General features: G+C 41.1%; 1 protein-coding gene across 6 annotated transcripts in view; it reads right to left on the reverse strand.

The window, feature by feature from the left end:
* Positions 1-10,829: 10,829 nt before the first annotated feature.
* Positions 10,830-17,981, reverse strand: part of fam110b (family with sequence similarity 110 member B) — a 140,866-nt gene continuing 133,714 nt past the window's right edge. For all 6 annotated transcript variants that reach the window (XM_080194202.1, XM_080194197.1, XM_080194198.1 and 3 more), the window contains one exon: positions 10,830-13,087. In XM_080194202.1, the coding sequence (XP_080050328.1) occupies positions 11,673-12,785 (1,113 nt within the window). In that variant the 5' untranslated portion in view covers positions 12,786-13,087 and the 3' untranslated portion in view covers positions 10,830-11,672. The remainder of the gene's footprint in view (positions 13,088-17,981) is intronic.

Genomic DNA, 17,981 nt, shown 5'->3' on the forward strand with positions numbered 1-17,981 from the left:
ACCACCAGGGTTTGATTCACAATCTGAATGTTTCAATGAAGAGTTCAGGAGGGCATGCCAAAAAGCAAGACCAAGCATACCTAAAAAATGAGGTGCCAGCCTGGTGAAGCTATAACACAGGACTACTTGCATGTCAAACAGCAGAAGCAGCATGTGATAGAAAGAACTAAGTGATTCCACAACCAGTGGATCAGTTCCAAGCTCTGTAGTCCTGCCACATCCAGTTGCGAGTTGTGATGGACAATTGAAGAACTGGAAGAGGAGGCTTCACATCCATAATAGGACAGCCTAGCACATCAGTGCAAAAAATACGGCTGAAGGATTTGCAACTATTTTAATCTAGAAATGCCAGGCTGAAAATCCATCTTGTCTGCCTCCTGAGGTCCCCAACGATATGGATGCCAGTCTTCAGCCAATTTGATTTGCCAAATGTGATAACAGCTGAAGGCATTGGATTCTTCAAAGCCTAAGCATTCTGGAAATATTGTGGCAATTGCCCGGAGCCAAGCTATTCCAATACAGCTAGAACACTGGCATCTACCCGGCAAAGTTGAAAAGTTTACAGCTATGTCCTGTGCACAAAAAGCAGGGCAATTCTACCTGATCAATCAGTCCACTCTCTATCATCAGCAAAGATGCGTCGTTGACAATGCAATCATGTAGCATGTGCTTATCAATAACCAGCTCACGTACACTCAGTTTAGGTTTCACCAGAGCCAATGAGCTCCTGACCTTATTACAGCCTTGGTTTAAACATGGACAAAAGAGCTGAACTCAAGAGGTGAAGGGAGAGTGACTGCTCTTGGATAGCATTTGATTGAGTATAGCATCAAGGAGTTTCAGCAAATTTAGAATCAATGGGAATCAATAGGAAACTCTAATTGGAATCATACCTGGCACAAAGGAAGATGGTTGATGTTCTTGGCAGTCTCAGTCCCAGGACATCCTTGGAGAAGTTCCTCAAAGTAGTGTCCTGGGCCCAACCATCTTCAGCTGCTTCATCAATGACCTTCTCTCCATCATAAGGTTAAGCGTGGAAATGTTCACGGATGACTGCACAATGTTCAGCACCATTTGGGACTCCTCATATGCTGAAACAGTCCATTTCCAAATGCAGCAAGACCTGGACATTATCTGGGCTTAGGTTGATAAATGGCAAGTAACATTTGTGCCACACAAGTGCTAAACATTGACTATCTTCAACAGAGTCTAACAATCACCCTTTGACATTCAATGGCATTACCATCACTGGGTTCCCCACTAACAACATCTTGGGGGTTACCATTGACCAGAAATTGAACTGGTTCTCTTACTCACTAGCTTTGGGAGCAATCCTGGAATTACTGTCTTTGATGTCCTGCTTTTTAATCTCTTTCCCATCTCCCAAATATCTGCTTTCAAGAACTCATTATTCTTCCCACTCATGGCTTTGGTATTGATGTGAATGACCACTGCTGGATATTCATCCTCCCCCATGAGAATGCACTGCAGCCACTCAGTATCATCCTTAACCTTGACACCAGGGAGGCAAAAAATCATCTCAGAGTCATGTCTACAAGCGCAGAAACACCCATGTGCTTCCTCCAGCTATTGAATCCTCTACCACTATTTATCTTCCAATTTCCTTCCCCCGTAAGAGCTGATGGCTGCATTTTCCAATGTTTCATCTTTAGAGGACATAAACAAGGACTATGAAGGGTATCATCATCATCTGAGATGGTTGTAGACATATATATTTCCAAAATCACACAGTGGCACCACTGGGAGACATTAACCATGGTTTAAACCTCTGCCCCTTCAACATTGAGACATACCTTCCTTCCCAAATTCTGCAAGTTCCAAAGTCTAAACCTATCAATGCTATCTCTCTGCTAACTTCCACAGTTTCCAGTCCTCCACCCCCTTCACTGTTATGTTGTAGGTGAAAGCTATGTGCTCTTTGATTCTCACCACCCCTATGCTGTCCTTCGCCCTTGCCTTGCACAATGGGATAACCCCACTGGTCAGCAGACAGCTCCAATACCTCCTCCACCAGGGGGCTGAAAATGATATGTTTGGTTGACCACCTCCACTGTGGTCCTGTCTCATGCATGATATGCCCTTTTCTCCTGCAAATAAGAAGAGACATTAATAAACCGATGTGGAAACATCATGCTTTCCAATCCATGTCCAACATGTCTACTGTCAGCATAGAATAATTCTCAATGATCCTTGCTAACTGACAGGTGCTGTTCATAAACCATGCCCCCTCCATATTCCCCAAGAATGCCCTGTTACCATGCTAAGTGGCAAATCTGCTTCATGCTGCTTTGTGCACTTGGCGATCTCACACTTGAGCCCATCAAAACCTTCCATACAGGGCCATTTGCAAAATGCTTACACATTTACCCTGGCAGAATTTAAGAACTCATCGAACATCTTACTGTACTGCAGTCATGTTCTTTTAGATGACCCCTAGACTGCCAGTACGACTTCCATTCAGGCTTCTTTGGTCAGGCTGGAAGGTCAAATCTTCCCACTAGCAGGCAGGAAGATGACAAGGAGTCATCATCGAACTGTGGGCCACCCTTGGTTTGGGCCCTTCAGCCTCTGTTGTGAAACAGGGTAAAGGGTAGAGGGAAATGTGTCATGTGTGTTCAAAAGTACTTTTCTCCCTGGCATGGGTCTTGAATAATACATGGAGGAGTGCTTTTATTTCCACCCGCCAAAAAGATACAGTTTCTTATTTTTATTTTTCTGGCTGGATTTTGAAAAAGCTTGCAGCTCTGAAAAGACAATGGAGATCGTCCAGACAGCAACAATATAAAGCTTGCACTTGACTAAGTGGAATAGAAAAAAAGACGACAATCCCCTGGGGAATGTAAAGGACTCCATCTCCTGTTGGCTTTACATTTTCCTGAAACTTCGCAAATGTTTCAGAGACATCAAAATGCAATTACCTGTCCTAATGTAATGACTGCAGCAGACTGCATTATGTCTTATTCACAAAAATAGCATGAATGGCAAGGTTTGTGGACTAGAGATGGATACAAGTAAAACTCACTGCAGAAAAATAATGCGTTCTGAAAGATATTAAAACTCAAGTGGACAAATTGCCAGAGGTCTGGATGTCATGTAGCCTACATGAAAGAGGAAAGGAAGTCAGAGGAGGTTTGGACACAATGTTTTGAGAGAAAAGCTCGGTTATAGTGGCACAATTTTAAATAAAGGGTTTCCCCATTTAAGATGGGTGTTAATCTTTGGAATTCTTTTCCACAGAGAGCAGTGGGGCTGGGTCATTGACTATGTTCAAGGTTGAGTTAGACAGACTGTTAACAGACAAGGGACTTCTGGGATATAAAGGGCAGGCAGGAGAGTGGATTTAAGACCACAATCAAAAAGCCATGATCTTATTGAATAATTGAGGACCCACTCCTGCTCCTGTTTTATTATGTTCTTATGCAGAGACCCTACAATTAACTTACAATCTTCTGTAATTATATAAAATTGACACCAAAGGACACAGACATTTAGAAGCTATAAATAGGGCATGGAACACATAAGATAGATCTAGATTCAGTATGATAATGACAGAAATGCGATATTAGATATTGGAACTATTTTCATTAGAGCAGAGGAAGCTGAGATTAAACAGGGCTTTTTACATTTTAGCAGAACACTTATAATGTGAATAGGGCAATATTATTTACTCTGGAGAGCCAATGATGAGAGGTCTTTCAATTTAAAATGAGCATTAAAAGAGGGAGAAGATCAGTGAGCAGATATATCGTTAAGCATTGTTGGAACATGGAATGCTTTTCCACAGGGAGGGATTGAGGCACAGAGCATTGCATTTTTAAAGTCAAATTGAATTAATATTTGAAAAAGTGGGGAGAATACAAGATGACAATGATAGCCAAGGATAATTGGGTTAGTTTTGAACAATTCTAGAAAAGAACTAGTATAAAGAATGGTTTACTTGGCACCTTTAGAACCTCAATGTCCTAAAGTATTTTGCAGTTAATGAAGGACTTTTGAGTGCAGTATCTGTTGTAATATATGTACAGTAAGAAGTCTCACAACACTAGGTTAAAGTCCAACAGGTTTACTTAGGGTAGCACAAGCTTTTGGACCACTGCTCCTTCATCAGGTGAGTGAGGACCTGTGTTCACAAATAGGACATACATAAACACAGACTCAATTTACAAGATAATGGTTGGAATGCAAGTCTTTACAGACACTCAAGTCTTAAAGCTACAGACAATGTTGGCAGAGGGAGGGTTAAGCACAGGTTAAAGAGGTGTGTATTGTCTCCAGCCAGGACAGTTAGTGAGATTTTGCAAGCCTAGACAAGTTGTGCAGGTTACAGATAGTGTGACATGAACGCAAGATCCTGGTTGAGGCCGTCCTCATGTGAGCAGAACTTGGCTATCAGCGTCGTAATATAGTAAACAGGGCAGCCAGTTTCACACATTCAAAGTCCCACAAATAACAATAAGACAATGGGAGGAATGTTACCAATCTTCAGGAGGCAGGATCATGGTGGGGAGGCTGATAAAGGAGTCAGATTGGCTCCCACAGCAATTCTGCCATTGCGCATTTTATCAATCTCAGGACCAGCTTCCAGCAGACAGGAAACAAAATTAAAGATAGAACTTATCCATCACTGTATTAGGTCATCAGTATTTTGCTAATGGTGTATCAATCCAGAGGTGGGTTGGAAGGCCACAAACTGAATACAGGGCCTCCCAGAGCAGCCGAGTGGCCACAGGAAGGGGGTGAAATATTTCTGCATTCTAAGAGGGGAGTTGTGAGCAGGGAAAGCAAGCGGTTAGGTCAAGCTTTCCCTCCATCAACCTCTTTTTGATTTTTGTAATGTTTCTTCATGTGGAACAGGTTTCAGGGCCTCTGCAGATGTCAGTAGTGGCCACTGCTCCTGGTGGTGCTGTTGAGCTGCTGGCCCTCTGATTGGGCTAGTAGATACAGGGGTGTGGGCAGAGATCCAACACAAGACAGATAACCCTATGACGGCTTATTCATGGGCTGCCACCAGTAAAATTGAGGTAGAAATCCTCCAGCCACGCTGGAGATTCGGATTCATGCTCAACATCAGTTTCTGGCCTCAGAAATCCTGCCCAATCCTGCTCATATAATCTGTATTACATTTTACAAAAGGAGAATCATGCTTGACAAATCTACTGGAATTCTTCAAGGACATAATTAGTAGAGTTGACGATAGGGAGCCAATGGATGTGTTTTATTTGGACTTTCAGAAAGCTTTCGATGAAGTCCCACATAAGAAATGAGCTTGTAAAGTTAATGTGATTGGAATTGGGGGCAGTGCATTGCGATGGATAGAAAATTGTTTGGCAGACAGGAAAAAAGTAGGAATAAATGGGTCTTTTCCTTAATAGCAGGCAGTAACTAATGGGGTACCACAGGGATTAGTGCTAGGACCCCAGCTTTTCACAGGATTTGTCAATGATTCAGATGAGGGAACTAAATATTTCTCCAAATTTGCAGATGATACAAAGCTGGGTGGAAGGGTGAGCTGTGAGGAGGATGCAGAGATGCATCAGTGTGATTTGGATAAGCTAAGTGGGCAAATGCAGTTAAATGTGGATAAATGTTGTTATCTACTTTAATAGCAAAAACAGGAAGGGCAACTATTATCTGAATTACTATAAATCAAGAGAGAGGAATATGCAATGAGACCTCGGGATCTTCATGCACCAGTCACTGAAAGTAAGCATGCAGGTGCAGCAAGACTACAGGAGCAAGGGTGTCTTTCTGCAATTATACAGAGCTTTGGTGGGGTCACACCTGGAATAATGTGTGCAGTTTTGGGCTTCTTATCTGAGGAAGGATGTTTTGCTACAGAGGAAGTATGAAGTTTTACCAGATTGATTACTGGGATGGCAGGACGATGTACAAGGAGAGATTGAGTCAGTTAGGATTATAGTTGTTGCAGTTCAGAAGAATGACAGGGAATTTCATAGAAACATGTGAGATTCTAACAGGACTAGACGGGGTAGATACAAAAAGGATGCTTCCAATGGGCGGGGATGTCGAGAAGCAGGGATCATAGTCTGAGGATACAGGGCAGGCTCTGTAGGATTGAAATTAGGAGAAATTCCTTCACCCAGAAAATGGTAAGCCTGTGGAATTTACTATCGCAGGAAGTAATTGAGGCCAAAACATTTTGTTCTCAAGCAGGAGTTAGATATAGCTCTTGCGGTAAAAGGGATCAAAGGATATGGGAGAGAAGATGGGAACAGTCGGCTGAATTGGATGATCTGCCATGATCAAAATGAATGGGGGTGGAATATGCTCAAGGGGCCAAATGGCCTCCTCCTACTTTCAACGTTTCTATCCTCAGTTTAATGTCTCATCAAAAGGTGGCACCTCCAGCAGCGTCTCAGTGCTGTATTGCTATGTCAATCTACAATCATGGGTTCATGTTTCCAGAATGGGGCTTGAACCAAACTTGACGATTTAAGAGGTGGGTGTACTATAAAATAAGCTGTAATACACACACATGCTGGATATTACAGTGTGCTATGATCCCCAACTGCCTGGTTAAATAGTTGGATGACAGCTGTCCCTCAGCAATTTAATGCAGGAGCAACATTAATTCCTGCCTCTTAGGAAGTCCCACCTTCAGCCAATTGGATGGCTGGAAGCTTTACAGTCCCAGCAGCCACCAGGCTGGAACTATGGGATTACAGCATTCATGACAAGGAGGAGCCCAGATAGTCTGGGGTATCACTGGGCCTGCCTGGAAGGCCCTGGTGAAGGGGATGGGGACAGTAAGAAGTCTCACAACACCAGGTTAAAGTCCAACACGTTTATTTGGTAGCACAAGCCACAAGCTTTCAGAGTGCTACTACTTCATCAAGTGAGTGGGAGTTCTGTTCACAAGGGGATTGCGTCCAGATTTTGAGAAGCTGGTGGGGCAAGGGTAAAGCATGATCTATGAGGCAGGGGGAGGTTTCTCCGACTGACACAGGAGGCCCAAAAAGAGTCTTAACACCATACCACATAGCTAAAGTTGCCGGGCTATCCACATGGCATGGGCCTTACTCTGCCGCAGATAATGCAGCGACAAGGGCAAGATGGCCCCCAAGGCTGACACCTCCAGTGACCCATACAAAATTTGAGATAGGACATGGACAGTTGGGGGTGGAGGGGGTGGTTAGGGGAGGAGACACTGTTTTATGAGCTTCCCAGCTTTCAAATCTATTGGTGGGGAGAGTAAAATCCAGTCCAATAGGTCAATGGCCTGTTTACACATTGTAGGAATCTATGGTGTGTGTTAAGCACTTGCATGAGGATAATGGCAGTTAAAAATACAGCTACATATTTTAGGTCACTTTGAAAACCTGCATGATCACTATTAAATTGAGAGAAAGAGTTGATCCGGTCCTGCAGAGATTGAAAAATAGTTCAAAAAAATTAAAAGCTTCTGAAATTCTTCAATTGCACACATCTTGTTACTTTAATACTGCGACGGTTAGATACCAGTTGTCTCTGCTATACAGTCACACTAAATAGCCTCCCTTTTTTCCAATTCTTGGAGTCAGGCATGGCTTGTGGTATTTTTGACAATACTTTTACAGTCATTTATCATTGATCCACCAACCTCCATCAGACTTATCGCACAAATGTTTTTAAACGCTTGACTACATGGTGTTATTCGCTCTTCTTCAAAGGCAATATTTGATCAGATATTCACTCCTTGAATATTCCTCTGGAACTTCCCAACAACCTAAAATATGAAAGCCAGCAAACATCAATTGCGAGTCATTTCTTATCACATTTATCTTCGAAAAGTTATTCCACCACCAAATATGATTACAATTTACATTAACAGCATTTTCATTGTCACCCAGTCTCATTTTCTGTGCTTCTCTGAGGTGAAAAATTTAAGGTCAGTTATGCAGAGCATCAATTTATTGAACAAGAATGAACAGCTATTTAAGGTTAATTGCAAGTCATAAAACAAAGGTGCATGACGTCAAGGTTACACATGTCAGAAATAGCGCATGCATTTGGGTATCCGATAACCCCCAGTCAAAGATGTCCATTATTTATACATCAGAACATAAATATCGAGTCTCCCGAGTATAACTGGAGGCGAACTGGAAATTACTGCGTGACTTGCATTTAAACTTGGCACATATTACCTTCCCCAGACACGCGATAATGAGCCACTTCAGTTAGAAAGCATCAACCAAAATACTCCTGCTGTTTTAATAGATCCTGGTACTAATTTGCAGGACATATTTATTTCCAGGTCTATTTCTTTATGAGCTATGATGTGCAGTCTATTGCCTTTCCCCACTGTGCTTTCAGCCAATCCAAAGGCGGTGTAGAAGTTAGACTCATTTCTGAAAATGCAATTTAAAATAATGAGACACTTTACAAATCTAAAACTGAAAAGGGAAGCAAACAATCTCAGCACAAGCCCATTATACCTGATCAAAGAGAAAAAAAATAATACCAATGTGAATGAACAATCATCTCATTTCCGTTGCTTGCAGTAAGAGGAGAACATTTGGCAGCAAGGACAGAACCATGGTAAGGGTTAGCTGCTAATTCGGTAGAAAATGGAAGTAACTTCTGAAAAATGTGGCTGCATCAAATAAAAGATTTTTCTCTACCTCATCACATAATATTGTTAACTGTACTAAAATCAGTTGCTTTCAGCCTAGAGTGCAGAAACATGTTTTTTTATTATTAAAACTAGTAAAAGAAACACCAAGCACTTACAATTGTTTAGTCATTAACTTGTGATTCCATAGTTTTTAAAGAGTTGTGTAGCATTAGTTCCAAATTCTCCAAACTCAATTGTGCTTTTAGTACAAGATAATACATAAAGAGGATGCAATACAAATACAGAAAAATAGTGCACAGATAAATATCTACTAAGTTTTGGTTGAACTCAGTGTTGAAACATGAAGTGAAGTGTTTGAATGCCATGTGAACATATACAGAGGCCAAAAGGTTACAAGGCCCATCAACCAAAAGAAAAACATTGGCAATCTAATCATACACTCTTACTCTGAACAATGGCACAATGAAAACAGAAAATGTGCAATGAGTGGCCAGTCAGCAGTTGAAAGAGAAAGTTGGGTTAGCATTTCCGCAGAACTGTTCTCAACTGAAATATTAATGTCCAAAACAAAAATATACAACAAGAATTTGGGTCTTGGGTCAGGGCCCCAAGTCAGGGTCAAATAGAAATCCTGATCATGCACTGTTTGGGAAATATTCACCTGGCAATAATTTTTCCTGAATTGTGAGTGGGTAGTCACTTTGCCCCCGATCCCACCTCCAAAAAATAGTTAGGGAGTTGGATAAAAACACAAGTAGGAGAACCAGGAGTAGACCATCTCACTAACTGAACTTGCTGCACCATTCAATATGACCATGGCTGATGTTGGGCTTCAACTTCATATCTGTTAATTCTGAGACCCCAAATATCTGTCTGATCCAGCCACAAATATACTCAATACTAGAGGATCCGCATTCTTCTGGACTACAGAACTCTGAAGATTCATAACTCTTTGAGTGAAAAGATTTCTCCTCATCTCAATCCTAAAATGATTGGCCCTTTATCCAGAGGTTGTGTCCCCTTGTTTTAGATTCCCCCATTAATGGAAACAATCTCTTCGCATCCACCATATGAAGCCCCTTCAGAACTTTATGGGTTTCAATAAGATCTCCTCTCATTCTTCTAAACTCCCGACAATGTAAGCCCAATTTACTCGGCCTCTCATTATAGGACAAACCCCTGATTCCAGCGATCAATTTGTTGAACCTTCACTGTACTGTCTCTGATGCCAGTATATCCTTCCTTCAAAGTGGAGACCAAAACTACACACACTATTCCGCATACAGTCACACCAAAACCTTGTCCAATTGTAGCAAGATGTCTGAATTCTTGTACACCAATCCCCTTACTGTAAAGGCCATTTGCCTTAATTGTTGGCTGTAGCTTACCAGGTGACGGCACAAATTCTGTGTGCCCGCCTGCCTCCATACGGGGGCTAAGAATGTGTCCATAATGAATGCTTCATGCAAGACCATTTATCAGTTAGAAAATGTTCAGTATCTTTCCTTCAACTGTTGCCAAACCACCTTCTGCAAATTTCCTGTAATGTTGGTTTTCTCTTCAGATTAGTGGTATTCGCCATTTAATTCATGTTTATACCTTGAACAAGAATAATGTTGATCGCTTCAGTTTCAGTATGATTCCTAGAATCCTGTTTTATAATTTATTGCAGCTTGCATTTAATTTTTAAAATGGTATATTAGAGTTTAGTTGATTGCAAGTATGGCAAGATGTACATGGGAGATAACCCACCCCATGGAAAGGATGTGTGAAGCCTTTAATCTTTAAGAGTGTAAAGTATATCAAGCCTTTAACCTTCAAGATTGAAAGGTAAGCTATTATTTCCAAAAATACAAATAAAAAACAAAAGGACTATTTCCTATGCTTACACAGCCCAAACACAAGGAGCATGGCTTCAAATTGCCATTAAGTCTTTGCTGCAGCTTTGAAGTATTACAGTGCAACACCTTATGGATCCCACTAACAGCTTTAAAAGGGATAAGAGCTCAATATAATTCTAGGATTTGAATACTAAGTAATCAATGTGGAGTGTTGTGAATTAAGGCCACCATTGCACATTGCCTGAAGTGTACTGTCACTCCATGAATGAAACCACAATAAGAGTAGAAACAATAAGAGTCACAATATTGCAAACCTGTTTGAAATGTTCACTTTAAAACCAAAGCAATATCGGCATCATGAATGAAAAAAAAAGCTAAAATCAAGAAAGGTGACAAATGGACTGGAAACTATTTATTAGTATAACAGATTCTTCTTTACAGATCTGATAACAGCTTTAAAGTATTTACAAACTCTTACAGCATTTATACAATACAAAAAAAAAGTTCTGGTTTCCCCTATCAGCTTAGGCACCAGTCATTTAATGAAATGAAGTGCAGCGCTGGAGTATATTAAAAAGCAGCAATGAAGAATTTAATGAGATCACCCGCTGTACTTTTCACTTCTCGGCACCACATTACAGCAGACAGTTAGACTGGCAGTTGAAGCAGATTTGGAAGACATGGATTGTCAGAGCTGTACCGTGCTGATGCATTAAACTGGACAGCTTCAGGAGAAACATTATAGACAACGCACTACTATTAGAGGTTACATGGGACTATTGAATAGGTTACATGGGCCGTACCATGCGTTGCAAGACCAAGGTGAGCTATACGTGACTGCCGTCGCAATGTTATAGATGATTTATTTTTTGCCCTGATTACATTTATTATTTCGGCCACAATAAAGGTCATTTGCCCTCACAGATAATTGTTTTGAAATGTACAATAAAATGTGGACATAGTACCCCGTGCTCTTGTTGATCAATACATATGTATATAGGTATATATCTTAATACAGTTGAAATGTCCATGTCTTCGTGTGTTCTGAAGTATAGGCCAGTTCTGAGTTCAAGTCAATAAGCATGCAATGAGAGAACATACAGCTAGCAACACAGTGGAATTGAGATCTGCAAGAAATATCCCAGTAGACTTCACAACTCTTCACAACTAAAAGATTCACAGACAAAAATAAAAATACAAAAAAAAGTTGACTCAACCAGAATTGTGTCCCTTCCTTAAACATGAGATATTTTCTGGGATTCCTTAGCTTGTTTGCAACTATATAACCATTTAATCACTCTTGCATTCCTTTCCACTGCTGAAATACCATACGGCACTCGATCATTGGTTTCCTCGTCATCAGTCAGGTCATCATTGCTCCGTCGTGACTGCTCACAGTCTGAACTGATCATGCTCGCGCTGCGAAAGTTCAGGGAGATTATGTCCGAATTTGCCCTTGTGAAATTTTCCATTCCGATGTTTTCGAGTTCTTCAGGATCTAGTCCGCAGTAGTTAAAGAATCGCTCTACATCTGCATTGGCACGAGCATAGCGGTCACTGAGATCAGATTTGGAGCGGTGCAGCGAAGGCCGTCTGCTTGGGTTGGTCGGCAAGTCCGGGGTGGTTTGTGCCGGTGACTTGGGTGCATTACAGGTTGAAATATTAGGTTTGGGTAGAACAGGAGGGGCAGAACTGCTGCTGGGTATTGGTTTTAGAGGCTTCCCTTCAACAACCCTCCTCACATCTGCTGAACTGTGAGAAATGTGCAAGGCTGAATCACTGACTTGGTCTTCAAACAATCGTTTGGTTACATTCAGGTTGCTTCCCTGCAGACTACTATGGCCTTGATTACTGTATACCTGAATAGATTCTGCAAACGTGCGCCTGTTGATTTCTGTGGAGGCCGGTCTGTGCTGGGGCCAGTTCCGTGCACTGTGTTTGTGTACTGATCCTGAGGTGGAACTTTCTGAGCTATTAATGATATTCTTCAAAATTTCCAGATTCAAGTTCTCTCTTTTTGCAGTGCTGTCTGCCTTATGATTGTTAGATAGCTTTTGTGACGGGGTACCTGCTGCCCGCCTGACTGCTGGACAGACTGGCGGCTTTGCCAGCACAGCTGGTTTTACCGGCTCCTGCTTGGCGTTGATCACTTCTTGACTCTTTACATATTTTGCTTTATCAGCTTCAAGCCGTTCCACTGCACTGAGTCTTTTAGGGTTAGGCTCTGCCTGCCTTCGAAAATAGTCCGGCCCTTTGTTCAGGATGCGGAGAGGGACGGCTGACGTGAAGGTGGTTGCCGAACCAACAGGTTTGACCATGCTATCTGCTTGTAGCATTTCTGTAGGCATGCTCGAAGGCCTGTCCCCAGCAGCCGTCTTGGAATCGGTGTTGAGTAACTCCAAATACACTGTGTTGAATCATGTATATCAAGCAGTCAGAAAAGGGAAAGAGTCTTATGCTGCAAATATCACCAGCAGGGCCTCATCTCATAGCTCATTAAATACCACTATGTTCTCTTTAAAGCCAGTCTTTGTACAACAGGGCCACGAGACACAAGTCTGTATTAATCTGCTCTACTGATTCTTTTTTTTAAGCTGACTAAGAGATGTGGGGGACTTGTCTTCTTTTATGTTCGACTCCAGGCAGTGATCTGAAACACAGAATAACCAACTATGTGTTATTATCACAGCTAGTCTACAGCAACAAAACAGAAAAAGCGCAGAGTTTGCAGTAGTTGGCTAGTATGGAATGCAGCAAATAATCTTGAGATATGCATATTAAAAACTGCATTATTAATGGTGTGCTATCCTAAATCAAATGTGTCACCAGTGACTTTTAAAAATAACCTCTCTGTCAAACCAGCTAACGTAGCATCAACATTTTATATCAACTCTTAATATTAATAGCTCTTTCTCCTGGGAACTTGGATCCACTCAACCAAGGTATAGTGACCTTTTGACAGGGAGAGAGAAAACAAACCAGCTATCCACTTCTTGTCATGGACCAGTGAGGTTTAGTGAAAGTGGTATGTTTCAAGTTCAGATAAGGATAGGGTCAACCTGCTTTAGTTTATTTTATAGATTTGAATCCTACATGACTATATCACTTCCTGGATTACTGATTCTTTTGTTAGTTGGACAGGTAAAGTGGCTACTTAGTTCTTAAGAAGCATGAAAGTGTCATAATTATATCTGTGTCACACTACATGTGCCAGTACAATAACTTGGTCATGTAAAAGTGTGCTCAAGTATCAATAAAAAAAGGCAATAAAAATGCAAAAAATAACTCTTTTCTACAAAATGTACAGAATATATGGATGATTTTATAGTTCAATTTTTAATTTGGCACTACAATAAAACCATACCTTTTATGCAGGTAAAATTTACACTCTGACCCTTGATATCACCTTGGCTAACATGTTTTGTTCTTCTTATTCCTTCTGGAAGTTTGCACATCCCTGGCAAAGCCAGTGTTCATTCCCCATCCTTAACTGCATTGAAAAGGTGATGGTGAGCTGCCCTTTTTAATTTCTGCAGTCCCTGTGGTCTAGGTACTCCCACAATGCCTTTAAGTATGGAGTTCGAGGGATGAAGAAACAAGCAATTTCCAGGCCAGGATGTGTGTGACTTGAAAGTGGTGGAACCCCTCTGCGTTTGTTGCCCTCGTTCTTCTGGATTGCAGATGACAGGTTTGGGACCTGACATCACAGAGAACCTGGCAAGTTGCTGCAGTGTTGCCATGATGCACTGACGGTAGAGGGAATTAATGCTTAGGGTGGTAAATATGGTGCCAAACAAATGAACCGGTTGAAATTCTGGAGTGTTCTTAATAATGTGGAGCCAAGGGTCCAGAAAGAAGGAGGAACTTAAAGAAATAAATACAAAAAATGGTAAAGGAGAAATTAATAGGACTGAGTAATGACAAAACCCCTGGACTAGATGACTTGTGACCTAGGGTTTTAAAAAATAATAGCAGCAGAGATAGTAAAGGTATTGATTTTCATTTTCTAGAATTCCTTTGATTCCACAACAGCTCTTAAGGACTGGAAGGTAGTAAACATAACCCTCACTTTTGAAGAAGAGAGAAAACAGGGAACTATAGATCAGTTAGCCTGATGTCAGTGGGCAAAATGCTAGAATCTATTATTAGGGAGATAACAGGATACTTAGAAAATCATAATATAAATAATCACGAGTCAACACGGGATTTATGGAAGGGAAATCATGTTTGACAATGCGTAGAGATTTTTGAGGATGTATCCAGTAGATGGATATGGGGGAAACCAGAGGAAGTAGCCTCTTTGGATTTTCAAAAAGCATTCAATAAATGTGTCACACAAGAGGTTATTACACAAAATTAGGAAATGGGAGTGTTACATTAGCTTGGACTGAGGAATAGTATTGGACAGACACAAGAGTAGGAATGAATAAATGGGTCATTTTGCAACTATTTGGTTGTAATAGGGTGGGTACTTTGAGGGACAGCACTTGAGTGTCAACTATTAACAATCTGTATTAATGATTTAGATGAAGGGATTAAGGGTAACATAATTTGCAACAAACTATGATATAGTTTGCTAGTGGTACAAAAGTTAGGTGAAAAGTAAACAGTGAGGAAAATGGAAAGAATGCAGAGTGATAGAGGGTAAGAACACAGCAAATGGAATACAGTGTGGCAAAATTTGAAGTGATTTACTGTGGTGGGAAAAATAAAAAAAAAATAGAATTTTTGAATGGAGAGAGACTGGGAAGATCTGGGTGTCCCTGTACATGAATCACAGGAAGTTAACATACAGGTACAGCTAGCAAATGGTACACTAATCTTTTGTAATTCAAGTTTGGAGTAAAGAAGTCTTCCTATAATTGTGATGTGGATGTGCCGGCGTTGGACTGGGGTAAACACAGTAAAAAGTTTGGAGTCCCCTCGAAAGCTTGTGAGTTTACTATCAAATAAATCGGTTGGACTAAAACCTGGTGTTGTCAGACTTTTTACTGTGTACTTCCTATAATTGTACAGGGCATTGGCCAGGGCACAATTGTGTGCTAATTTAGTTTCCTTGCCCAAGGAAGGCTAGATGTACTTGCCGTAAAGGGAGTGCAACAAAGGTTCACTAGACTGCCTCCTGGGATGACAGAACTACCCAATGAGGGGAGATTTGAGTAGACTAGGCCTTAATTCCCTGGCATTTAGAAGAATGGGAAGTGATCCAATTGAAGCAAAATAGAGGCTTAACAGAGTGCCAAGAAACTATTCCCCTGACTGGGGAATCTGGGCCGTGGTCATGTTCTGAGAAAATGGGTCAGTCATTTACAACAGAGAAGAAATTTCTTCACTCAAAAGAATTATGAATCTTTGGGATTCCCTCCCTCTGAGAGCTGTGGATGTTCAGTTATTGACATATTCAACATAGACTGACAGAACTTTAGGTATTAATGGAATGAAGGGATATGGGGATTGTACAAGAAAGTGGGATTGAGGCAATCATCCATAATCTTACAGAATGTAAGTTCTAAGGTTCTAAGTGCCAAATGGCAGATTCTTATCTGTTTATCATGTGATACTGGAGATGAATGAGTATTTACTCCTGACTTCTGCCATGTAGGTGGTGTAAAGGCTTTGTGGGGTTAGGGGAGGGGGTGGGGTTGTTACTTGCAGTTGAATAATCAGCCTAACTTATTCCTGTGATCACATTTATATGGTTAAGATTCTGGTCAGTGGTGATCCCTTGAATGTGATGGCGGGAGATTTGATGATGAAAACTCGTGTGGAGATGGTCATTGCCTGGCACTTTATGGAAAGAATATTGCTTGCCACTTATCAGCCCCATTTTAAATGTGTGCTATACGCAGAGATACCCGAGGAGTTGTGAATGGTATTGAGCACTCTGCAATCATCAGTGGATATTCCCATTTCTGATCTTACGTTATCGGGAACGTCAGATAATTGTGTCACACTTTTCACAACTCGATGTGGTAGGACTGCAGAGAATTGATCTGACCAGTTTGCTATGGGTTTGCTTAGCTCTCACCAGTAGCCTTCCATCACTTAGCATGCATGTATTGCAGCTATAACAATTGACACCTCATTCTTAAGTAAGCTTAGTGCTATTCCCGTGTTGCTTCTCCACACTCCTTGTTAAATCATGGTTGAATGGGGCTCGATACCCACAAGGCAGTTTAACAATGAAAACATCAAGAGCTCAGCATGAATGTAACACTCTACATGATTTGTTTGTGAGCTCCATTCAAATGCTTTACCCATCATATATTAAATTCAGGGGTTGAGCAGCAAAATGAAGCTCTGCTCTTCCGCTACAACCCAAATAAATTCCAACGTGCAAGTATAAAAAGATTATTTGAGCTCTTAACATTTCCATGGCGGCAGTGACTGCTGCTTAGCTAACATCCCTGAACAGCTGGTCGAAGCAGCAAGGTGCAAAAATGCCAATCTCTTTAAAGAGCAGCAGCAGCAGCGTGCCACTGTCAGCCAAGGGAGCTATTGTTCACTTGCTGCAAAAGGCTGGTTCTGTAAAGGGCCAGGTTCAAACATCTTTCTGAGAAAGTTCCCAAAATTTCCCTTTTATTTTCACAGTACAACACCAGATTGTATGCGCAAACTCCAAAATAATAAACGTATTATTTTGAAAAACAAATTAATCACGTATTGAACAAAATGGACTGAAAAAAAAAACAGCACAGCATTTCTGGATAAAACAAGATTCATGCATGGTAAATGCCCACCAAGGTTAGCACTGCTGCCTCACAGTGCCAAAGACCCGGGTTCGATTTCTGGTTTGGGTCACTGTCTATGCAGAGTCTGCATATCGTCCTGTGTCTGCATGGGTTTCCTCCGGGTGGTCCTGTTTCCTCTCACCGTTTGAAAGATGTGCTGGTTAGATGCTTTGGCCATGCTAAATTCTCCCTCAGCGTACCCAAACAGGTGTCAGAGTACAGTGACTACGGGATTTTCACGGTAACTTAATCGCAGTGTTAATGTTAGCCTATTTGTGATACTAATAAATCAATCTCTGACAGATACTAATAAATCAATCTCAGTCAGCCCTTTTACCTGACACTTTACGATCAGAATATTCTTTAATTTTTTTCCTGTGTATTGATGTGTGTCTCATGCCACTTGGCAGTTCTTCTAATAATGTCTAGAATGTTGACTTTTCTGTGCATCTGCATGCCAGAGCTTATGCCTGCGTTGCAATCCAAATAGTCACAAATGCTAAAATTTGTTGGACAATGATGATGTAATTGTTTGCATTCAGAACTTGTACAGGGGAAGTGTTGAATTTGGCAGACACTTAGATGATATTTTCAGCAGTAGACAAGCTGCTACCTGGATGCATCATGTGGATTCCCAGAGAGGCTTTTCAAGTAAGGACTTGAGAGATTAGTAGGTTCCTGCTATTTTGAATATCCAAGTATAAAGAAATGCTTCTCATTTGCAGTATGTTGGAGATCTTCTCATACTTTAACCTTACATTCATTGGAATTTGTCCTGTTGGCCGTTGGAAGCTAAATTTATTTTATAGGCAC

The sequence above is a fragment of the Carcharhinus amblyrhynchos genome, chromosome 8 (genome assembly GCF_965287045.1).
Source record: "Carcharhinus amblyrhynchos chromosome 8, sCarAmb.v2.hapA, whole genome shotgun sequence".
In the NCBI taxonomy this organism is placed as follows: Eukaryota; Metazoa; Chordata; class Chondrichthyes; order Carcharhiniformes; family Carcharhinidae; genus Carcharhinus; species Carcharhinus amblyrhynchos.